The sequence below is a fragment of the Grus americana genome, chromosome 3, assembly GCF_028858705.1.
Source record: "Grus americana isolate bGruAme1 chromosome 3, bGruAme1.mat, whole genome shotgun sequence".
Taxonomy (NCBI): Eukaryota; Metazoa; Chordata; class Aves; order Gruiformes; family Gruidae; genus Grus; species Grus americana.
The window spans coordinates 90,766,017-90,791,355 of record NC_072854.1 but is presented as its reverse complement, the minus strand read 5'-3'; the positions used below and the strand labels follow the sequence as shown (position 1 = coordinate 90,791,355).

Below are 25,339 nucleotides of genomic sequence, written 5' to 3'. Positions count from 1 at the left end.
AAAGTTCTGGGGAGCTTTAGGGACTAATACTCCAACATGTCAGTGGAAACTATTTCCCAATGGACTGTGTAGCAGTCCCTAGAAAAAAAAAAAATCCATTGAAAAGATGGAGCAGATACTTAAAAAGCATTTATAAAATATTGTGTTTCCAGAAGGATACCGTCAACACTTCCTTCACAGCTATGTCCCTGTCTGAAAACAGAATTACTACATTAGATTATATTTATTACAAACATATAAATAGTTTGGCCTCTTTAAGCAAAGTTATTCAGGAACTAGTTGCCAACAACTGAGTCTCCTCACATCTTTCCCCCTATACTTTCTTTTTATTTAGAGGTAGCAATCTTGAAGAGATAATCATAAAATTACCCTCGGGAAAAAAACAAAAACAAACAAACAAACAAAAACATCGATCTGGCAATTCAAACAAACATTCACACTAATTCATATGTTGTAAAACTGAATTGCAGGAGTTGTTCCAGATGGACAGGATCTCACCCTGTGAGATCACTTCTCTTCAAGGTCATCAGAACTTGTCACCTCACAAAAAAGTATGAGGGGAAATGGAAACCTGAAGCTGACTGAACTTTCTTTGAGTGGGCAAAATCTGATTAACACCACAGCTTTTATTGTTTCTGATCCTCTGCCTTCTTCACAGCATTAGCAATAGGAAACCCTTACCATTTTTTTTCTATGATATTGATATATGACCTGAACGAATGCTATATTTAACTGAATCATATGATGACCTATCTGCACCACAAAATTAACTTATAGGACTTTACCAAATGATATAGCAAAGATAAACATGGATTGTATTTTTAGTTTTACATTAGATTTAAATTTTTTTATGTTGAAAAGCACTGTCTCCTCCCTCTGCTATTAACCATGGAATCACCTGCAACTTTCTATCTAGGTATACTGCAATTTATGGACTCTGTTCAGCCATAATCATTCTCTCTTTGAACAGGTCTACACTCCTGGAAGAAGTCCCCTGCATTACCCTTTTACTCTGCAATCTGCATTAAATTCCACCATAAAGCGAAGTAAATTTACTTACGAACTTTTTTCAATAGCACTGTTATTTCTTATTATTTCAGTCATTGAGCAAAATACTTTCCAGTCATTCTAGTGAGCTCATGGTTCGAGTTGATTCAAACTATGTAGACAGATCACTATCGTTACCAGCTGGATACCCAAAATTAGTTAATAAAATCAACTCCAAAGGAAAAAATATCTATCAGGAAAGAAATTACCTTTTACACCTTGCTGTCCAGACATCGTCAGTGGTAAAGTATGAGTAGAGTGGACAATTTGTGATCCTACAGCCTTGTTCACCTGTTGTGGGTGATGGTACAGTTTTGGAGTATTGGCAGTCTGCACAGGGATCTGACAAAGTTTACCGGTGTAATTAGGAGGGCACTGGCATTTATCTCTAGAACTGCACTGGCCTCCATTCATGCATGGAAGGTGGCAAATAACTGAAATGAAAACAGAAAGAAAAATATTGTTAATGACTTTAGCTTTAGTATTATCTGACCACATATCACACAGAAGTTGAGGAGGAAGGGGACAGGGCTGGGGCCCTTTGTTATTCCAACATCTGAGGAATGACTACCCATCTGACATGCGATTTTGATCTCCTTGTGGTAGAACCACTTCCCTTCCCCTTCTTGTGACCTCTGCCTGGTTCACATCTTCTCTCCATAACAAACCCTCCTTTTGACCTCTGCCTGGTTCACATCATCTCTCCATGACAAGCACATTCTTCCCTTAGAAATCCCAGCTATTTTATTTCATTATGGCGTTAAGCAAGACGCTAAATTAATGTGGTGCCTGGCTGCGCCTCTTATTCACACTTCGGTACAGTTACTCTTACTTAGTCAGCCTCCCATTTCTGAAAAACCTGGATGACCTACAGTTCCCTGGAAGACTGGGGAAAAACTCACCAGAGAGTAGACAGTACTGGGGATAAATTTTCCATTTTCACTGTAAGCTTTGGTTGTTCTCTGGAAAACCATGTCTTACTATGTATGTAGATTTTTGCTTAACACTTATCTCTCAGATAAAAGAAGCTAAATTGTATACCCACCCATGAAGATCATAAAAACACTGAGAGATTCCACTCAAATGATTTCAGAGAAAAATTCCAAAGTATTAAAATATTTTAACTTCAATATAAAGACATGGGTAATTACTTCTGTGTCAGCTAGTACTTCCACATTCACAGTAATATAAATTATCAGATTAAACATGAAAAATGTCAACATCGAATGAAAAGTATTTCTTAACTCAGAGATACAAACAGCAATAAGCATGGTTCAGCACTTTCTAAAAATATGATGCGGGACTTTATAATCAACTGTAATCTAGCTGAGTTGTCAACATTTTCAAGAACTAAATGATGTAAAAACAACAGGAAAAATTACTGTAGGTTTTTGTTCAAGACAAACTAAGTTCATTTTTTCAGAAATCAAAGATTTTTGGAGGAATAGCATACAGTATCCATTTGTCAGCTTTAAGATAAGATTCTGACGTAAAAATAAATAAATAAAAACCTAGACTTTACAGTAATTATAGCATTTTGTGGGATTGGTATTGCTCAGTCTATATTGAATTACAATAAAAATGAGAAACTGTAGATACTGCAAGGTAATTAGGAAACCAGTGCTTATTATTCCAAATGGTGTAATCTCTGGACAACTGCAGCCTATTGCTATTATTAATATCATAAACCCGCAGTATTGGAAAAGGAACCTTGTGTGTTGCAAGAGGTAGGACGTTCGGCAGTCCAAGGAGTTCCAACCCAGCTGCAGGAAAAGTGCTCAAGAAACAGTGCTCATCACAGAGCACCCTCACATTGTATTGACGGGGTCTGGAACGGTGACGCCTGATCGCCAGATAGGTCCACACACAAATGTAAACAGCCAGAATTGTTATTCCACTCCATTCTGCAAATGTATATTTAATATTTTTCTCATCTTATCTCCTATTTTCATTTCATATAAACTGACTGAAAGTACTTCAAGCTGTAACACTGTACTAAAAAGCCCAGTTGACTTTGGAACGCTATCCACAGCAGCACAGGCTTCACTTTTTTGGGTCCCAATGCTGTTGCAATTTTATCTGAGTGTATAAAAGACATCCATACAGAATTGCTCTTACTTCAGGGCAAAATTAAGGATTTTTGTAAGTAATAAAAGCATGACAGCTATCTCTCTCTCTGGTACCATTTCTCCCTGAGCAGCCACAAACGAGCAGTTCTACTGTAATGGTGACAATGTACAAAGAATTTTAGGTACTTGTAAAGATCTGCCCGAACAAGGTTGAAAGCTAAGGTGGTTTTCATAGAATGGTTTGGGTTGGAAGGGGCCTTAAAGATCATCTAGTTCCAACCCCCCTGCTGTGGGCAGGGACACCCTCCACTAGACCACGTTGCCCAAAGCCCCATCCAACCTGGTCTTAAACACTTCCAGGGATGGGGCATCCACAACCTCTCTGGGCAACCTGTTCCAGTGCCTCATCACCCTCACAGTAAAGAATTTCTTTCTAATATCTAATCTAAATCGACCCTCTTTCAGCTTAAACCCATCACCCCTTGTCCTGTCACTACACTCCCTCATAAACAGTCCCTCCCCATCTTTCCTGTAGGCCCCTTCTGGTACTGCAAGGCTGCAATAATGTCTCCCCGGAGCCTTCTCTTCTCCAGGCTGAACAACCCCAACTCTCTCAGCCTGTCCTCATAGGAGAGGTGCTCCAGCCCTCTGATCAGCTTCATGGCCCTCCTCTGGACTCTCTCCAACAGCTCCATGTCTCTCTTGTACTGGCGCCCCCAGAGCTGGATGCAGCACTCCAGGTGGGGTCTCACAAGAGCAAAATTTTTTTCCTGCAGAAGTACAATGAAAAAGTGTAAAGTAGCATTAAGGGGACAGCACTTTGGTGCTTCAAAGTAGTACAGTGAAACAAAGGCAGACAGAAATAGTCTCACGGAGGAATTCCTTGAGTGCAAGAAGCCTATTCCACAGATTTTCTTCCTGCTCCCTGCGGCCTTGAGGTACAAGGTAATGCGCAAAATCCAGCTTTTAAACAACATAAATATACCCAGTATTTCCACCAAAATAAATTAATAAATTAAATAAATTAATTTCTTCCAAGCTCCTGTTCCTATAAAGCAGCTGGCGCCTGGAAGGCCACGTTACGTGGGGGTGTCTGCATTACAGGACGCTCTTCAGGCTTTGCTCTCCTGCAGAAGCCTGCTGGGTAACCAACGTGCATGTGAAAAGCTTTGCTTTCAAGCCAACAAAAGTTTGTGCTAAAATACTGATAAGTAAAATACGAATAGAAAAGAGTTCATTCATGTCACTCTTCATAAGTGTTTGCTGTGGATATTTGCATAAACAACTTGCGCAAATAAGTGCAAATGCTACTGAAAGGTCTAGTTTGAGGTAAATAATGAAGAATATCTAATTTCTCAGTATTTACATAGAACAGAAAATAAAAATTCCAAGCTGCCTACATTATCATGTGCTGCAAATCACTCAGTCAACTGATTTATGTGCAGATATTATTTATTTACATCTCTTGAAGGTCTAGCCTAATGTATGAGGAATGAACTTTAAATGAGAATACATTAAATCCATTCAGAGAATATAAAATTCTGTAATAAAAAATTAAAAATTCTGAAATATACAATTGTAAGTTATACTTAGCCATGTAAAAACAAATATGATGTGATGTGATGTGATCGCCAGGCTAAACTGAAAACTTGATAATCTCAAACGGCAAATATTATGAGAACTTAAAAAACAAAAAATGAAGAATGAAACACACTGAAATAAAATATCAGATAATTTTACATAGGCATAATGAGCTCACACACGCTATTTACGATGTTTCCTCAGGTCGTTTATGGCCAGGAGAAAGGGCCATTTGATTATGACATTGGTGCTGGAAATCACAGGCATACAACTTCACCAGAGCTGGAATTACACACAGACCATTTGAGAAAAGTGAGCCCAAGCAGGGGACAAGCCTCCAAACAGGCACAGGAAGGAAACGCTACTTTTCCTCAACAAGGCTCTGGGAATCTCAGGTTAACAAAGACCAAAGAGCCCTGGGGAAAGGACCACTTAAGATAGTAACAGGATATAAAGCCAGGGTATGTTTGAACAGCTCAACTTCTGATGAAAGTTTTTTGTTTTGTCATTGAGGTTAAAGAGCTTAAACAAACAGAATGGCTGAACACTGCCAGAGGCTTAGGGGACATTCCCGACAAAAACCAGACCCATGTGCTCGGAGAGACCATTAGAAGATGATGGGTTTGCACATATGTTCACAACTGGCATTCAGACAAAGGGTGCACTGGAGCCTGATTCTCACTGGGCTGTTGCCATTTCCTCTGAAAAGGGAAAAAAAAGGAAATACAAATATCCATTATGGTGTGAAACCCTCTAGCTGCTCGGAGCCTGATAAAAATGTGGAGATAGGTCTGCACAAGACGACAAGAAATTTCAGTTCACACATGGGTAACTTATAAACAAAACAAAGTATTAATGGACCTAAGAAAGGCAACAAATTCTTCACTCAGATCTGCTGTAAACCAAGTCTCTCAACTGTCTCTTAAGGATCAGCCAACATATGATTGAACAAATTTAACGATTTCTTAATATAAATGAACATCCATCCTTTAGAAAGGTTGAGAAAGGTTTAAGGAATTACAAACATTTTAAGTAATCTTTTCATACTTGGGCAATTAATTGGTAATAACAAGTTTTGATTTCTCTAGCATCCAAAGGCCTTAATTCCCCCCAACCTGGCACAGCTTGTTGGGTATCACTGTTCGAAATGAGCCAAGCAGAGAAGGTGTGTTGAGATGTCCCCACAAGGAGTCTCTGAAAGGCTGAATGCACAGGAAAAAAGAGAACATTTGCAACATGAATCCCGATAAAGCTGCCATGGCTATGGGTTGGAAACACAAGAATAGGGCATGAAATCATCAACAAAGAAGCTAGGAAACAACTGATACACAGTTTGTCCATGTAATTACATCATCTAATTTGTTTTCAAGATACTCAAACAACCTTGAACAGCTCCAGATAAACTAATTTAATCAAGTCCGAATGTTTTCATTTAATCAAAATAATGTGTAACAAAACAAATTCCAAGCACCTAAATCCTCCTAATCCTTAAAAAATAGTCCACGTTTACCCAAACAAGCCCTTAGGATGGATGGAAACTCCCTTCCTGTACCAGTGCTGAAGAAAATGAAAATGGGTTTTGAAATGTTCCTCATCTGACTCTCCAGATTCTTCTTCTTTTACACCTCAGGGAACACATGAGTTTGTCTCACTTTCCCTTGCCACTCTTTGCCTTTTCTACTTACATGCTATCAACTATTCAAGTGTAAGCACTATTCTATTACATCAACAGGCTCTCCAAGGAAAACCTGAAACTGCTCATTACAGTATTTCCACTAGATACATCATCAATCGACAGATTAATTTTGTCTCTTGAGTACTACACAGTTATCCAGCATTACTACATGGCCCACAGCTGTTTAGGCATCTTTCATCCATGCTGTTACTAAGCATATAGAAAGTGCAGGGACTAGAACACAGCTCTACCAAGCACAATTTTTCACAGGAAAGAGATGGCATTCGCTGAGAGGAAGCATTGCTACATGCAATGTTCTTGTAATGTAGTGCCTCTAAATACCATATGTTTTAGGTAAAAGTTGAAACCCAAAGATGCTATATACAGATCTGCGCAATCGCTCTTAGTTCTACTTTCTAATTACAGAAACTCTTAACAGTAACTCACAAAAGGCACAGAGGCATGAGCTACAGTAAAGATGCTATTCAGACTCTTCCCTATTCCCTTACTACTTTTTTTTTTCTGATCACGTGTTTCTAATTGTCCCTCAATTTTCTTAATTTTCTTTTTTTTTTTTAGGTAAGATTAAGATAATCTTGATATTACAAACTTGTGCTTTTGGAAGCAGAGGGAGAAAACAAAAGCAACTTTTAGTGGCCTTGATTTAATAGTATAAAAGCTCTACATTCACCTCTGAATTTATCCTAATGTCTGTATTTTGACAACTTTTAAGAGAAACATTCTACTGCAACAACCAAACACAATTTCAAAAAATAAATCTGATGGCAAGAGCTCCAGCAGCAGATGAAAGACGCTCGTTTCTGCTCACCACTGAAAACAGGAAAGTGATGCCTTGCTCATGTGAATAGTCTAGTTACCACCCACAAATCCCTTGTTACGTACCACTGCTATTCACTGATCCAAACAGTGAGGACAGCACCAGATTTGGTTCCAGACATAAGCAATCCTGTAGAAATGGCTACTCTGCTACTGCTGAGAGAGCAGTCAGGGTGCGTGACAAATGGAAGGGGGGATAAGCCTCTCCGTCACAGCACTTTTAAATGAAATCTCTAGTATTAAACAAGAAAAGAAAAATGTTTTGAGGCTCTCCTCTGGTTTCCTTTATTGAATGCAACCTTGTGCATAAAGAATGACTTAAGTATGAGGCAAGAACTCAGGTAGATTAATACCCTGTAATATTCATAATAACATGCAATTATATTTTGAAAGATGCTTGTAAAAGTAAGAGTGTTGCTGGAAAATCAGTATAGGAAAGGTGGGTAGCACAACAGTGAACACTTTCTCAGTTGGGTACACCAAAAGGATACAAAGTAAAAAAACACAAGGAAAGAGTTGTCCCATAGAAATCTCTCTAGTAAATAGTTCCATTTGGTTTGTTACTAGTTTAAGTAGTTTTAAATTAGCTTACACAAATATAGATTCCCCCCCAATAGCATTAATTTAAACATCTAATATTTTTACAATGAATAATTGTAAATTAGTAGGAAAGACAGACAACAGAACAACACAGGTAAGGGGCATACTTCAAGAACATCTTTACTTCAAAGTACATTTCTTTATTATTGGAGGCTGTTTTTTTCAGACTTGATGAATATCATTTGTGAATAAGAACACCAAAATGTAGTTTGTTTATATATATTTTCAGGATTTTGTTTCTCCTTATTCTGTGCTTCTGTAGTTATAACTATCATCAACATGATAATAATCAAAGCTGTTTGGCACGTTGCTTTGCAACTCCCAAGTCTTAATCTTGTGAAAAAATGCAGTAGTCACTTCCGTGGGTGCATTAACATTCGCGTTTGTTCAGTGAGACTGAAATAAAGCAATGAAAAGTGTTCAGAAGTGAAAAAACCTACATTATGCCTTTCAAGGTGGTATGTTCCATTACGCCAGACTTCTGACCAGAAAGTGATACAGAGGAACTAGAGTGAATGTGGTCCCTTATACTGTCACCTTATCAGTCACACTGCATATCAGTAGATGTGTAAATATTGTAATAAGGATCTTATCAAACAAATTTTCACTTTGAATGCTTCAATACATTAACAGAAATCATCCTAAAAGGCTGAACATGATACTGAAGGCACTTCAGAAGTTTCCTCTGGAAAGAAATAAGATCTGCAAAAAAAATTTCAAACACAAACCTACCTCAAACCTAAATGGTATAAGAAAAAATAGACAGCTACTAAATCAGGTTCTCAGCCCTTATGAATTAACATGGTCACTGCCTTCATTAGAATTTTTGAAAATATTTTTAAACTATTATTACCAAGGGATCTTTAACAAAGTAAGGCATCCCCACTTGGGAATGGGATCATAAGTACTGCTGTTTACTGGGAAACCAAATTATTGCCAAAATAAACAAGCTTTGTGGTGTTATTCCTGTCTGGATCATGCACATTTTGGGGGGGGTGGGGGAGGTGGTGTAAAAAAAAAAAAAAAAATCAAGAGAGTTAGCCACAAAGAACAGTCCTGAAACAAGTTTAACACTTCCAAAATATAAACAATCTTTTCTACATATAAATGTTACTTTCTGTAATTTTTTTTTTTACATTTTAAAATTATTTTTTAAAAACCCCACAACACTAGAGATAAAAGCAGAATGATGACACCTCTCAGGAATTATATATAATCACTTATTAACATCTTCGCCTCCTACAAAACAATATTAATGCTAAGCTGCATTGCAAGGGTCATTTTCTTGGTTTGCAGTTGAGTGCACGTGACATTTCAAGACTGTTAACATTAAAGATGTAAGCAAACATTAGAGTGCAAGGATGAACCCAACTAATAAGGAATTCTTGAGCAAGAAAATGAATCGCATTCAAGTAACAACAACTGTCTTTGCTCTGCTCTAACCTAACTGCAACCACATTTGACTCTGTCAAGAAGACCAAAGCAGCAGGTTGCCTCTAAAAATCCCAGAGCAAGAAGATCTGTGTACATGCCACATACAGACGTACACACCTTCCTTTTACATAAAACTTCTTCTTTATCCAGAAACTACTAACAAGGATACATGAGTCTTTGAATGATTTTTTTTTTCTTTCTACAAAGAGCACCCTAAACTTCTAAACATTAATAGAACACCATGCTTTTAAAAACAGTTTGCTTTAGGAAGAAGATAAACCATCCTAGAAATGCATCCCTCGTTGTATCATATTATGACAAAACAGATAAAATGCCCATATTTCAGTGTGAGGAATCCAGGCAGAACTATTAAGGGAAAAAGAGTTTTAGCCTCCATCTCCTGCCAATGGTGTAACACAGCATTTGTTTGTCAATTTCCAAGGACATGCTGTAAAAATGGTATGCCTGGGCCCTTTCTGAGACGGACTAGATGTTGTTGAGGATGAGATTCTCATTTCCTCTACTTGAAAGGCTCATTAATGTAACCTGAAGGCTACTTAGAGATATCTCTTAGACTGTGAAATTGAGAAATATTTTTGAAATCTAGTTCTGGTTGATCCAACACAGACCTACACTTTTAAAGAAGAGGAAAGAACACCGTATCCTTCTCAGAAAGCATGAAATTTCATCCTTTTGGCCCCTTTATTGAGATCACTATCTTGAATTTAACAGCTTATTTACTAGATGGTACCTACATCTACTTTGAAACCATTTCTAACCAGTATTTCTAGTTACTAACATTCCAGAAAGTCATCAGGAGGTATTTCTGTATGATGTACATTTGTTGGACAGATTTTTTCCACACACAAAGCAAATAGTTATTGAAATCTTCTGCTTTTATTCTATCAGCAACAGTAATTTTATAAATGTGTCTGTCATATGTTATCTCCTGTACCACAACTGGGCTTCTCATATAATATTTACTGTCTACCCTGGAATATTTTTTCTGTGAATTCTTTAACTATCCTTACCACCTTTCTATATTTAATAACTTTTAATTTATACTTATCACTATTTTCCCCCCTTCCACTTGTCATTCCCCCCCTGTGTCCCACTTATTATTACAAAATCAGGTTGACCTTCCTTCTTCCTTGCTGAATCATGTCTGAACACTTCCAAAAGTAATTCCAATCTTTTCATGCTTTTCCATATTTTTTCTTCCTAATCAATTCTACTTTTAATTTTCCCTTGTGAAAGAATCTTTACTGAAGAAAAATCATATACAAAGATTTAGAGAAAAATGCAGGTAACTGAGGACTGAATTCAAAGTACTGTTCTTACCTTGAATCTAGTCTCACGACTGAACTCAGTAGAGTTGAGAATCACTGAGTAGAAGAGCAAGTAGTAGTCACTAAATCCATCTGGAGAGGCCTGATTTCACACTTTAAAATATGCTGCCAAGCATCCTGGGGAATTGCTCTTCCTCTCAACAGAAAAAAAATAAAGAAATTCGCAAAAAGCCTTCTCTCTCTTTCACTCTCCCTACTCCATGAAATGCCATACTGCACATACTAAAAATTAAAGAAAAAAAAAAAGATACATTGCACTAAGGAAGCTCAATAGTTGTCATCATGACTACGGCTATTTGGTGATTTATCAATTTAGTTATTTTAAAGTTGCTGCATGTTTACGTTTGTGAAGAAAAACCTTACAGATGTACTATGTGTCTGTTGTGGCCATGACCATTTTCAGGCTGCAGTCATATCATTTTACAAAATAAGCTTTCTAGACTTTTTCATAGACAAACATGGATTTTTATGCACTATACACGTTGACTACATAGTGCCAAACCCAGGAACTATAGCAGTTGTTTTTTTAAATTCTATTACAGATCTAGAATAATACATTTAAAATAAACAGAAAGGAAACACTAAAAAAAGAAAGCCCACTGCTAGAGTGCAGTCTAGCTATTCTCTTAATGTTTCCACTGTTCTCACAATTTTGGAAGATGTACCTCTTTAAATGAAACTGTACTTCACTAGCTCTTCTCACTCCTTCATGTACCACTATCAGCATGAAGCTTTAACAAATCATGTAGTGCCTGAAAGCCTAACTGGAAGAATGTCTGTGATGCTACTTAAGTCAGCATGCCAATTTCCAAGGCAGGCAAGTAGAAGAAAGCATCACAAAATCAGACCACCTACACCTGCAGACATTTTACATTTTCACATCTCCCAACAGCAAACTTACCATTTAAAATTCATTCCCTAACTCAGCTAGTATATACAGGCTCAGCTTGTGGGATGATCATTATCTCCACAAGTAATTGAGCTTTATGTGAGCTGCTGAAAGGCTGTCTAGCGATTAGCATCACTTAATGGTAGTGTTAACTCACTGTAAACAAGGTGGAGTAAGTGTAACAAATTAGGTGTACACTAGAAAAGAACAACTGTCTACCTATGAAAAAAGAGAGGGATGATGTCTTCACTGGAGATGGAAAGCTGTGAGATCCCATCCAAGGAAAACCAGAGTCAAGTAGGTATTGCCTTAGTTCTCTGCACTGGAGTTGAACAAATTCCAACATCTCCATTGCCTGTAACTTAAGTTTCAACATGCACTCATATGTAGGTGCTGACATTTAAGCTGTCTCAGTCTACCTGCTTGTCCCACTATGTTTGTTTTTCATTATAAAAGCATATCAATAGTGAGGTACCCGTCATTCTTTAATGGAGCCTACATAGTCAGCTATGGGACATCCTGACACTGAAAACTGGGGAGCATGGTCAGATCATAAAGGACAAGGCTGCAATACATTTTAGAGAAATAGACATTTGTTGAGAAATACACATCTGCTGAGTGAGCATCATGATCAGCAAGAAATCCAGAACAAACACGCACAAGATCATTTCATTGTACTACTCCTACGTCTTCCTCAGTTTTAAACTCAGTACTTTAAAACACCTCAGGAAGAAAAGTTGGATGTTGGTGACTTGAAGATGTGTCCACAAAGTCAACGAAGATGCATCTCATACACCTCCAGGTGTTTCACTCATACCTCAATGTGGGTCCAAAGGGCATGGGAGTCTTGTAGGACCTGCATCACATCCTTCCAAGCTCACATGATAAGCCAGCTATACTCAGACCTGTCAAATGCAACCATAGGCCTGCATGCAGGTGACTGAAATGAGCACCATCTGACCAACAAAACTATTAAAGTGTTACAGTGTGGAAAGAATGAGATGGCTGAAAAAACAATATTAGAATATTCAAATGCTATCAGGAAAATAAAAGGCATGCTCTGTCATGGAAAATGACCTAAAGCTGTGAACTTTAACTGAATGTAAAAAGGGTATAGCAAAAATTATGGTAGTTGAGAAATGACTGACAGGAGGCTTCTGGCTCACTAACAGGCATGATGCTCACAGCCACTCTTTGCTAAATCTGCTTTTAATATTCTCAATATTTGAGATGATTCAGACACTATTTTTAGAGGCAAGGGGATAGACAGAGTGTTAAGGGATGACTCACTCCTACCCTGATCATATTTGGTAAATCTATTGATTTTATTAGAGTTGATCCTGAAATATTGAGTATAACACAAGAGTTAGGCCTAAAATCAGTATACTAAGGAAAAAAAAAAAAACAACTTACTGGTTGCTGTTTATCAGGAACTAATGGCCAGTGTCAGACCTTTGATAATGACGCTAACACATACAGAAAAGCTACTTCAGGCTTTTCTTCAGATTTCTGCAGTGTGTTGATATTAAATTTCATCTTTGGGCAAGACATAGGCAACTGAAATAAAATCTCTAGGGAAGGCTGGGTTTGAAAGTGTAGCAACACTTTTTAAAACCATAATTCTGAAAACAAGTTCCTGCAGAATACAAAACAAACAGGTTGCAAAATAGTATGTTGCAGTATAAAGACTTTATAGGTATCATTTCAAGCAGTCCTGAATAACTTATTAATTGACATTGTCGAAGAGGGAACACTGAAATCAAGGTGCCCAGCATCCGATGAAAACTAACCCTTCCTATGTTCCCAGCGGTTTTAAGACTCTTATTCCTCTGTATAGCATGTGTGTGTCTAGGCATGCGTAATACTAATGTGTATTAGCTAATATTATAATGTATCTGTTTTCAACAGACAGAGCAAGAATTCAACAGAAGGACAGGTAACAACGAACAACAAGCATCTTCACTGCTACAGGATCCTTCTGGGCTGTACTCTTCCCTTCTGGTGTCAGCTAAGCAGCATTACCCACCTTTAAGGACTACAGGATTAATGAGTAACTTGATCATAACGACACTAAGCTGTTACTGCTCATGCACTGTTACAATCTGATGAACTCACTGAACTGATCCTTTGCTCTGACACCATTCTCCTATCAGGCTGTTTCCAAAAACCATACTGACTCTTGCATGAAGTAAAAAAGTAGTAACACTCAGTAGTGTCAGGCAAAGAAAAGAACTGTTCTTACACCACGAAGTACTTGGTTACCATCAGACAAAATGGCAAAATGTCCTGAGAAACATTTGAGCAATTGGTCACGCCTCTGTTACGCAAATGCTCTGAAGACCACAGAAGCAGCAACGCTGACACTGGCCAGAAACATCAGCATTCTTACCATTTCTGGCAAATGAATGATAGGTGTTTAAGCTGAGATTCATCCCATTTAACCTGTCGTGCTTTCTTGAGCCACCTAAGTTAGGGGTGTTGTTACCTGAACCAGAAACATCAGCATCCTTACCATTTCTGGCAAATGAATGATAGGTGTTTAAGCTGAGATTCATCCCATTTAACCTGTCGTGCTTTCTTGAGCCACCTAAGTTAGGGGTGTTGTTACCTGAAGTTTCCCACTCTGCCAGCGAAGAGAGGCTCGCCCAGCAGGCCATTCACGCCATCCATGGGCCCAGCTGCCATAAAGGTGTGTCTCATCACTGACTACTAGGCTCCTGATTCAGGCACCTCAGTAAGATTTGGTGAGTGGGATGAACCCCCAGCCTTAGATCCAAAGGGTCTATGAACGCTGATCCACTGCATCCCATACCACAAGACATCCTCCAATGACAAAACTATGTTTAGAATAGAAAAAGGAAAGCCACAGAAACTGTAGTCATTACAAGAATTTCCATCATTTCCAAACATCGGGAGACTGCTCTCTGATTATTGTAACGTTACCACGGTGCTCATTTTTGTGTGAAAAAGTTTACAAGAAGAATAAAGTAGGAATAGATTCTTTCAAGTGGATACCCATTAACATACAAATAATAGCTTGTAATCCAGACCTTCCTGGACTAGTTCAAAAACATGAAAAACATAAGCTATCTAAGATTTTCTGGCACTGTCGACATCACAAGAAATTGGAAAGTTTTCTAGGGAGTTGACCTTGAGGAGGTGACACAATATGAGAATATTGGGAAGAATATTATTCAGAGTTTGAGTAATAAATTAGATCATAGGAGGCCAGTGAAAAGCAAGAGATTCAAATCCTGGAGTTCTGAAGGAAGAAAGGACCAGAGGTAGTTCTAATGAGTAGGAAGGATAAAGGTTACTCTGCAGAGAATGTACAGTTGGAAATCCATTAAAAACCATACAACTTCAACACTGCTCATTGTGATTCTTGTAACCATCCATAATAGCTGTATAAATTGTTGCACAATCTGCATAAACCTAAAATACAGTCAGCACTCTGTCCAGTCATGTCCCGTTCCAAGCAACTGGAACCATGCACCCAACTTCCCTGAGCTGTGCACACCGCCATAGACAATCTTCACGCTGCAGTGTTGTACCTGACCCTGTGTGCAAATACAAAAAAATCCCTTTGCCCCTGTTGTCACAATAGGCATTCTTGGACCTATGTAACTTTTGATTAGATTCAGAAAAGGTGTTCTAGCACCTCCATATATAGCATCTAACATAACATGTTGAATTTCATATAATCAAACAATAAGTAAGAGAGACATGACGGACACATACTAACTGCAGAAAGATAATGTAACAGCTTATGTTATGAAACTGGTTGGTTTTGGTTCCCTGTACCAGCAGTCTTCAAAGCAGGCAGATATGCTCATCCCAGGCAGTGTGCAAGACAATCTACTGGGATACTGGAAATGCTTTTGTACCATTAATAAATAAAATAAATTTTCAAAATAGTTTACTTCATCTTTATCTCATCTCATTGCATATGTTTTATAACATACATATATATGATATATACAGTAGTACATGTATATAATTTATAGATAAATAAATAGACATATATTGGGGGTGCATGCTCAAAAATTCTTTACTGATAGGGTTGTGTGATCAAAAAAGTTTGGAGACCAGTCCCTATACAATCTGTGGACAGAGGCAGTGTCTCTCAGGGAAAAGTCAGAGAACTCATGTTCCTAAATTATGACATCAAAAGTTGCCGACAGTTCCCCTAAACTTGAAGCATCTCAATAATATCAAATATAAAAATGACTTCATAGCTCAGCTTATCATCTTTACATTAAACTAAAGATACAACCAACCTGACAAATTAACAAAGTATTTGGCTGAATAAAATGCAGATGAGAAATACTCTCTGTGACTGGGTTTCTCAAAGCCCAAGCACCTTCCTGTGCAAGCAGCAAATACCCAATTTTCCTTCTATTCATTGACTGGCATGCATCAGGACTTTGTAAGAGGTTTGTAAAAAAAAGTTTACCATTTCCATGGACTTCAACTTAATTCACATTTGAAAACCCCTGGCTGAAAGTTCAGAGTTTCCTTTTAACAGTTCGGATTTTTTATGGATAGATAGAAAACTCAAAGAATTTAAATGTGTGCGTAATGAAGATATAGTTCATGTTCCAAAAGAAAGATCCAGAAATCTCTGTGCTTCTCCGCTACAAAAGGAGCCTCCCAATTACAGTGATACTCAAAGCTAAGAACTAGTCATAGGTGGAATGCATAGGTGAAAGTTATACAGGCTACACTGCGCAGAGACAGGGGAATTATCTGGAGCAGAATAAACCAAACAGAATAGACGGCAGAGAGGCAGAACAGGGACAGACTGTGATCAGTAGAGCAGTGATGGCTGCTCGCTTCCTTCTGATTGTGTTGTGTCCGAAAACACACATTAAATAAAAACCTGTTTGCTAAGAAATCTATCCATGATAAATGCTGTATTTTAACCCGTAAAGAAATTTGTCAGACTCTTCTGTGCTTGCATACTTCCAAGGCAACTTTCTTCTTTTTTAAGCCAAAGTTGGCATATACTTGATCTTCAGTGAGGTATGTGCAAAGACATTTGGTTTAGCAATAACAAAATTATAGCTGTACAAGGTAGTGTGTTTATGTGACTATGCAACAATGTAATCATTCAAATAAATGCACTCTTAGTTCTCTTTTTACAGTACTTCAAGTCAGATGTACATAAACTAATCCCTATAAATTAAAACCATATACAGTAAAATAAAGCATTATGCATTTTAACTTTGTGTTCTGTTTTGCTTTAATTTTGAGGGAAACATACTCCATGTGTTTTTGAATGGCTGCAGGTGTGGATTTTGTACCATTTCCATTTGTGGTTTTTCTTATGACTGCACATCCAAAAGCCGTGTTCTCTATAATATACAGTTTGGTGAGTGCTTTGAGAGCAGATGGATTTTTGCTTCACAGTGATGGTCTGAAGTCCTTAAGGTGAGCAAGGGAGTGGAAATGAGTTGCTAACAGGCTTGTCTAAGTTCAACCTCATCTGGCTGAACAATGCATTTTCTTTACATTAGCATCTGGCCTCCGTTAGAATGAGAGGGAAGGATGTCAAACTTGAATAATTATTTTAAGATTATGAAGAAAGAGCTCTCAGATGCTGTAAACTGTATGGTAGAAACCAGAACTATTTGTTGATGACAAGTACTGATAAATACATGGGGGAAAGAAAGCATTCCTTCTGAACAGATGTGGATATCAACAACAACAACAAAATCCTTAAGATGTAATTTTTCTCTGTAATTTGAGTATAAGTGGCCAATAATTGAAAATGCATTAAAACCCTGAGTGCTGCTCAGATACAAAGTGGTACATTTATATTACGGGGTAGAATTTTACTCTGCAAGTGGTTCACAGATTGACAGATTGGCAGGGGTTGGAAGGGACCTCTAGAGATCATCTAGTCCAAGCCCTCTGTTAGAGCAGGATCACCTAGAGCAGGTTGCACCGGATGGCATCCAGGCAGGTTCTGAATATCTCCAGAGAAGGAGACTCCATAATCTCCCTGGGCAGCCTGTTCCAGTGCTTGGTCACCCTCAAAGTGAAGAAGTTTTTCCTCATGTTCAGATGGAACTACCTGTGTTCCAGTTTGTGCCCAGTTCAGATTAGGAAAGCCTATACTATGCTACCTGCATTGTAAGTAAATGAATTCTTTCTCCTGTCTGCTCAAATTTACTTTATAAAACAAAGGGAGATTGGAAAAAAGGAATATCTGTTAAACTGATGCTCATGGTAAGTTGTTCCTCCCAAATTGTTTTGCATTGGCTCTTCAGGCTGGGAAATATCTTTTTCCTAGTATTTTCTATAAGGTAGAGGATGTAAACAATTCATAAATTAGTTCCACTATTATTTGTCTGTTCTATTTTTGCCACTCGGTCCAGTGTCTGAGGAAAAATACTTGGCCTTCATTTTGCTACAGCTGTTACAATGCTGCTGCATGAATAAGTATTTCAAGCATGGTCACCATTTATACAGATTAAATTTCAAATTACCAGCTAAAGCAGTGAATAAACTCTAATGTCCTGATCCTTTTCTTTTTTTTTTTCCTTAGACACACACACACTCTGACAGACTGACCAACTTCCTTGACTACTGATGTAGAAAGTTTAAGAAGTTAGTCTTTTGACCAAGTTGTCCGAGAATTCTGAAATTTTCAAGTGTCTGCCAGTGTCTGTTAAAAGAAAAAATATTTCATCTGGCAGAAAAAGTAGCATAAAACAATAAAGCCTGTCGAGGCAGAAATTATAATTACTGCAGGAAGAGTAGAAAGGAAACTTTTACTAAATATGGCTACAAGGTAGCCACTATGAAGACAGCAAAAGGACTAAACTGGAGGAATTAGCAAGGTTCTTGCAGCATGACTTCTTCAGAAAAGGATGATACCATAGAAAGTTCAAGTGCAAAAACCAAGGCTATTTCAAAGTAACGCTTCACTCTTACCCACAGAGAACAGACTACTAAAAACAGACTATGAATTATCATATGCTGCTCTTGAGCTAAGTAATTATTCCAGAAATAAGCTCCTCATCAATTAGGATTTCTGATGGAACATAATCAAGTTAAAAACCAAAGCATTTAAAAAACAAAAAACAATTATCCCCAGTTATGTTACCAAAAAGAATTAAAAAATCTCTGCATGACATTTGTTATTACTTATTTTAAATCTTCCACTTGAGAAGCTACATGTACATCTGCTAAGTGTCATTTGAAGCCATAGGAATAATGTTTTGCTGGGGCAAAAGTGACATAGATCAGACATGATGGGTCATCTACACAGGCTGACACCATTCACTGAGTAGTAAACAGTGCTTTGTAATACAGAAGGAGGCATCTCTTCTAACATGTTGTCATTCTAGCAACTCTTACTAAACCCAATACAACAAAACAAAGACTAAAATATAATGGGTAGAAAACTGAACAGTGTACACCTCACAAGTTGCCAGAAGAGTCTGTATATTCTCACAAATCTACACAAATACTTCTACAAGCTGTTGGTCTTTTACATGCCTTTATACGTCATCAAATTTGCCCTCCAATATTATTTACAATAAATGTCTTTTAATACCAAACGATATTGAAAAATCTTCTTCAAATGTCATAGTCTTACAGTACCTCCTAAATGTAGTAAGATATGTGTAGCATGTATTGCATGGAGCAAAGAAACAACAACTTTATTACATAGCAAATGGCAGCAAGAAAACGCCATTCATTGCCCTTGGATTTCCTGTCAGACAAAGTACAGATAAAAATGTGCTGGCTTGCTTACAGGTCATTGCCATTTTTAACCAACACAATTCTTTGATAAGATCAGAAGTGCTTGAATAAAGACAATGTTAACTTCTACAGCATTGACAGAAAGTCATGATCATGTATGTCTGAATAAAATTCAGAAATTCTATCAACTTTTTGTAAACTGCTTTACATTTTCACAGTTCTAAATAATTATGCTTTCTAGACTCTTTCCTAGATAGGCAATTCTGTTAGAATAATAATTACATAAGGAGTCTTTTTACTAAATTCCCTTTCAATAATCTATTGTTTTAAAATATATTGGTCAAATTTTCTTTCATTACTTTCAACGGAAGACCAAATAGAATTTGAGCAAAATATTTATGCTGCTTCTTGGAAGTTTCTGTCTATACATAATTGGAAACTTCTGGACAACCTCAATTATCCAAAAACATTTGTACAGAGTCAACACAGTAAAACAGGAAATGGTTTTTTTTATACAAAATTCGTAAAGGGAAAGTGCCAAAATTCAATAGGCAATACCATTTGTGCATTATTGCAACATGGTACAGGGTATGCAGAACACTGTGATCCATGCTGAAAGTTTTAAAATTTATTATTAAATAAATATGTCTGGTCCTTCAAAATATGAATATGAATACATTTTTCACTTCAGACACCATGACACCATGTCACCAAATGATGTCTGGAAGATCCTTATTAACATGTTTATATAGGACCAGAGACAAATGGACCTTTTATAGATGAGAAGAAAGGAGGATGAATAAACATCTTCTCACTCTCTTCTAGTCTCACAAGGAAGTTTGGCTCACACAGACTTCAGGCCACAGCACACACATCTGACATCATTCTCAACCTCACAACAATTCCCTACAAACACCAGTGAAGCTGTAGGAAAAACACTTTAACTTTTACTCAAATTCTATGAAACAAGAAATACAGGGTTCCTAAAAATCTGCCTTTCTTCCAAGGGAAAGTACACAACAAAATACTCCCTCATGCCCAGTAACAGTCTAAGTAAACTATGGTCGTGCACAGCAAAGCCAGGAGGAAGGACAAGTGTGCAGGCTATGTGAAAAGACATCAGAGGAAAAGGGGAAGAGAACGTTAAGAGAAGAGATACTGATGAGCATTAAAGAGTGATGTAAAAGGGAGTAGCACAGCAATAATTCTGTCACCACCTCTGCCATAATCATCTCCTATGGTCTTGGGAAAAAATTCTTACACTTTCCTTGGTCTCCATCTGCAGAATGCTGCTATTTCCCTGTTTGACACACATACTGCCAAGCACTCAGACACAAAATTTCTACAGAAAGACATGCACTTCCACTGAATAGCATGCAATTCTTTTTAGCTTCTCATTTATAACAGTTTGAATGAACCACTTTAAATGAGACACAGGGCTACAAATGAACAGTGAATATAAACCTAAGTATTAAATGACTGCTTCCTTTACTAAGTTGTGTCATTCCTGTGAAAGGAACGAAGCAGGGGTCCTGTGGAAACAAAATAGAATCTAAATCTATAATTAAATACATATGCACAATAGGAAAAAAATTAAAGAGCATGAAGAACATTAACTTGGGCATTTCCTAATTCCTTACTGTTTCATTTTACAGTTACAAATTAGTCATCCTACCACTCCTTACACAGAAAAAATTTGTTTCAAAAATAGGTATTTTGGAATGCAGAGTAATTTTGAGGAGAAACAGGACACATCACTGAGTAACTTCAACAGTGAATGAGACAGAAACCTCATATGTTATTCTATACGCATCCTTTCCTATGCTTGTATATTGACCCTGTTTTACAAACCTCTGTAGATAGATATATCAGGACTGAAATACCATACAAACTGCACATGCATCAATCCAATAGAATAATGAGAATCATCTATTCATCAGAAGTTTCCACTCAGATTAAATGCTTTCATTCTCCAAGCCAATGAAATATTAGAGGTTGGTTAGTTTAACTGTGCAGGATATCCCATTCACAAAATGAAACTGCAAAAAACCCCAAAGTTTCACTGAAGCAGACTGGCCATCAAGGAGACCCTTCCTTGTAAATACCAAGCTTTCATCACCTTCAATTGAAATGCCAGAGCTCTGCAGGAGAACAGCCAAAATCTCAGCTACCTGAAAAGCTACGTTTCCTCCAATCTGTTTCTTGTTGTGGGTTTTAGTTTTTAATGGCTTATACATATCTTATAAAATTTTCAGGAAATGGCATTTGTTCCTTGCCTGGACTCACTGGTACCAAGTTTCAGCTGAAATGACAAACTGAGCAAATTTTAAGAATCTGAAATAACCCAAGGAAAAACTGGAGTGGTTTTAGTACAGGCACTGCAACTTATCATCTCTGAAAATAAAAAAAAAGTGTTTACAAAGTTCAGCATAAAGTTTAAAACATAAACATAAAATTTTACTCTAGTTCATTATTAGAAATAATGGAAATTAAGAACAAAGCAAAGTGATGGCAATCTGTCATCACAGAATCTAAATTCAGTCTTGTGCACTAGAATGCTGCTCCTGCTACAGAAATGCATTTAGATCTAACAATCTAAAGAAGTTTCCTAATTTTGCCACTCATAGTAGGTGTGTATTATTAGCAACAGGAGTCGGTTTTCCAAATAGGGCATGTGAATTTATCTTTTCTGGTTTTAGGAAGAACAAATACTTTAAAAAACATACTGAAAAAGTGCTTTCTGTTGCTTTAAGTACCTATTTTCTGATATGACATTCTGTCTCATGGTTGCACTTTTAAACTGTCAAATGATCAGAATAAGAATTTCCACGCATTTTGGATAAACAGTAAATAAACAAGTTTAGAACAGGGACTTAAAAGCAATAAGCACAAGTAAAACATAATACAGATGTTAAAAATATAACAAAAATAAATTATCTCAGAAGACCCAAATTACTTCTGCTGCTATTGTACCTGGAGGCATCTCTATCACAACAAGCCTAAGCTAATGAGAGGCACTAGCTAGAGAACAAATACAAAAATTACTTCAGTAGTATGTATTTTAAACCCTGAAAATCTGCGATCAGTGAAAGAACTCAATCTACAGGTGTAGAATCTCTCCTCTCTGGCTATTAAGAAGTTCACTCAGCATTTTTATTTTTAACTGGAGGGCCCTGAAGTCACAGTTTAGACCTCTTTCCTATTCCTCTTCTGTAAAAATGACAATACTTAGAGCTGCAGTGAATGCTTTTGGTCTTTTAAAGGCAATAGGGAAGGTAGATAGCTACAGGCAACTTAAAAATCCCTACACATGTGTAGTGACTTGGTTTTATACATTTTTAAGTGTAATGCTCCCTTATCTTTCCATCAAATACTGTAATAGGCTGCTTTTGTTGAATATTTCTAGCAGCCTATCGTACACAGTGCATCAGGAGCTGGATGGCCTGAGGCCAGGAAGGAAGATGTGGAACACGTCTTCACAGGTCAATTTCCACTCACCAAGTGCTCAAGTATTTGAGAGAAGATCATGTTACAGCACAGATTTACATAGCAGACAAATTACACGACTGCCCATTCTCAGCATTTCATAATTTCAATAAAAAATTAGGTCAAACAAAAGGGGGGGTGAATAACCCTATCCTTTCACAGTAGTCAGAAAATTAAACAAAAAAAGTACTTATCCGTGCTTCTTGCCAAAACGTTGGTAAAAATCTGTATTGACAGTAAACACACATTTAAAGTATTTGATTTAGCATTCCTTTACAAAATCCTTTTCTTTTTTAATGCCTCAGAATAACCATAAACAAATCCAAAATGTGTTGTATTGCTCTTTTAAAACACTATTTTTATTACCATTAGTCCAAAACATATATATTTTTACAAACATGCAGATTGTCAAGAAATGAGTTATTAATTTCAAGAGCTTTCACCCACCGTCTGATAGTCTAGTAGGAGTGTTAAGAGAGGGACCTGCTCTTTGTATCGTCTGTCTGGATGAAAAGAATAATAATTTGGAATAGCTTTTTCCCCCCTCAGAGCCTGAAATATAGTGCACTTTAAAAAGGGCAGTATTGGCCAGCCTCAACACTGCCTGACATTATGTTTATACTAGACGGAGACTAAAATTACAATGTTCATATCTGGCATTCTTTGAGCACAAATTGGCAAAGTAATTAATTTTAAAAGATTTTTTTTTTTAGAAAACGATAGTATGGTATTTTCAGGATAACAACAAAATACTTTCCAAGAGCAGTTAAGGATATGATAATGTGAAACAACAACTTTAAAAGTATTTAGGTATGTATCCATATATCTATATTTCTCTTAGCTTACAAGACTAATACTTGCACACAAATTCCTACCAACATCATATAGTGTACAGTTAAAATATGCTAATCATTATTCTAGATGGCTTTCAGGATTTGTTTCAACACAGTCAAGCAGCTGTAGGGTTTAGACTGGCATATAGCTGATACTCTTATTGAGCAAGCAAGCAAGATTAAAAATTAACAGACAAATGACTGCCTTCAATAATTTCAATTATTACTTAACATTATTTCAGTTTGTAAAAATTACAAATATGAAATCTGATTTACTCACAGCAGTAAGATAACATTTTAAGCTGATGTATTTTTAAAAAGGATTGTAGTTTTAAGGAACTCTTGAACAATTTTTTGAAGACAGATTCATTGTGTTAGCTAGATTTTTATGTGCATTTGATACCTATTCAACAAGCAAAAAGAGGAAACAGAACTTTTTGTTGAATCTGACATTTTCTCTATTTACCAAGACAAAATCTGAGGGATGAATTTTAACCAAAAGCTTCAGCTTAGTATGTTGTAGCCCTGCAGCTGAAAATTCAGATGAAAAATGTGAGAGTTTTTTTCTATGACACAAAAGGAACTTTTGGGAACATTTCCGAAGGATACCAGAAAGCTTGTCTAACACACAATGGTTCCTACTCAGCACAGCCCTCCAAACAAAGAGTAACAGATGCACAACTGGTAATAATAACAAAACGTCTCCTCCCTCTGTTAGTCAAGAGAGGACAGCTAAGGACAAATACAGTTTCAGGGTACTTACCTACTCGGAAGTTAGTGGCTGTCAGAGTGTCAGCAGCATGGCCGTTTTCACTAATGAGGGTGGTGGTATTTCCCTTCTCACAGTTGTTCTGACAGTTGCCTTTGGTACAAGTCACTTTACAGATGCTGGGTGTAAAGACCACCTTGATGCGACCAGTGTGATTTCCCACTGTCAGCGGAGGCAAAGAAAAAAAGAAAAATAAACAGATCACTTTGGTATCCATTGATTTCCTTCAAAAAGTTTTGGGAAAAAAAAAAAAAGGCGGGGGGGGAGAAAAAGGCGACAAGTCTACAGGAGGAGGGCAGTCTGCAGTGCTCTCTCTCATAGATCTCCAGTGGTGTCTCTGAAACAGGAGTAGGAAGCTTAGCAAACAGAACTCCGGGATCCGCTCCAAAACCACATTTAAAGTCAAGTCACTGGAGTGGGATTAGTAATCACAATGCTGCACTTTATTCACAGGCAGACAAAGAGCAATACCAAGGGCATGACAGCTTAAATAGCCAACCCTGACAGGCAGATGTAATGTAAAGAGGCTGGCTGTGCACCTAGGGGTGAATAAACTCTTGTGTCCTCCTGCATACTTTTCCTGTTTCTGCACTTATTAAGTCACTATTTGTAGCTCGACCCCTGGAAATGTTTTAGGCATGCGGCATGTCTGAAAACATCTGTCTCAAATCTCCTGGCACCCCAGCCCGAAGTGGTCAAACCTTGTGACGCAGCTGCCTGGACCCATTTTTTCTCAATTTTTGGCACTATTTTTCCACAAGGATTTACATACTATAGACTGAGCTCTGCTGTCAGCCTTTATTTAAGTAATAAATAGCTCAGTCAGGGAAAAGGGTCATTAAGTATCAATATTTGAAAATACCGGTTCTGAGCTTTATGATAAAAAATGGCTAGATTCTCTTTTTTTATATACTTCCTTACAGTCCTTTTAAAAACTTGACCATAATGAAGACTGAGCTAACACTACTTTTTAAATTAAGCTCATTAGAAGAACTTCTTGTTACAGAATTTGATTTAAAAACAGATGTATTTGATTCCACATCTAACAGCTAAA

At 37.2% G+C, this 25,339-nt stretch overlaps 1 protein-coding gene across 8 annotated transcripts in view; it reads right to left on the bottom strand.

Annotated features, from left to right (window-relative positions):
- LTBP1 (latent transforming growth factor beta binding protein 1) overlaps positions 1–25,339 on the bottom strand; it is a 204,155-nt gene that overhangs the window by 108,664 nt on the left and 70,152 nt on the right. For 5 of the 8 annotated variants that reach the window (XM_054819834.1, XM_054819836.1, XM_054819837.1 and 2 more), the window contains exons 5-6: positions 24,280–24,447; positions 1,257–1,481 (exon numbers count right to left, since the gene is read on the bottom strand). In XM_054819834.1, the coding sequence (XP_054675809.1) occupies positions 1,257–1,481; positions 24,280–24,447 (393 nt within the window). Of the gene's footprint in view, positions 1–1,256; positions 1,482–24,279; positions 24,868–25,339 lie in introns of those variants that run through there. The other 3 variants (XM_054819839.1, XM_054819841.1, XM_054819840.1) reach the window with 3 other exon arrangements.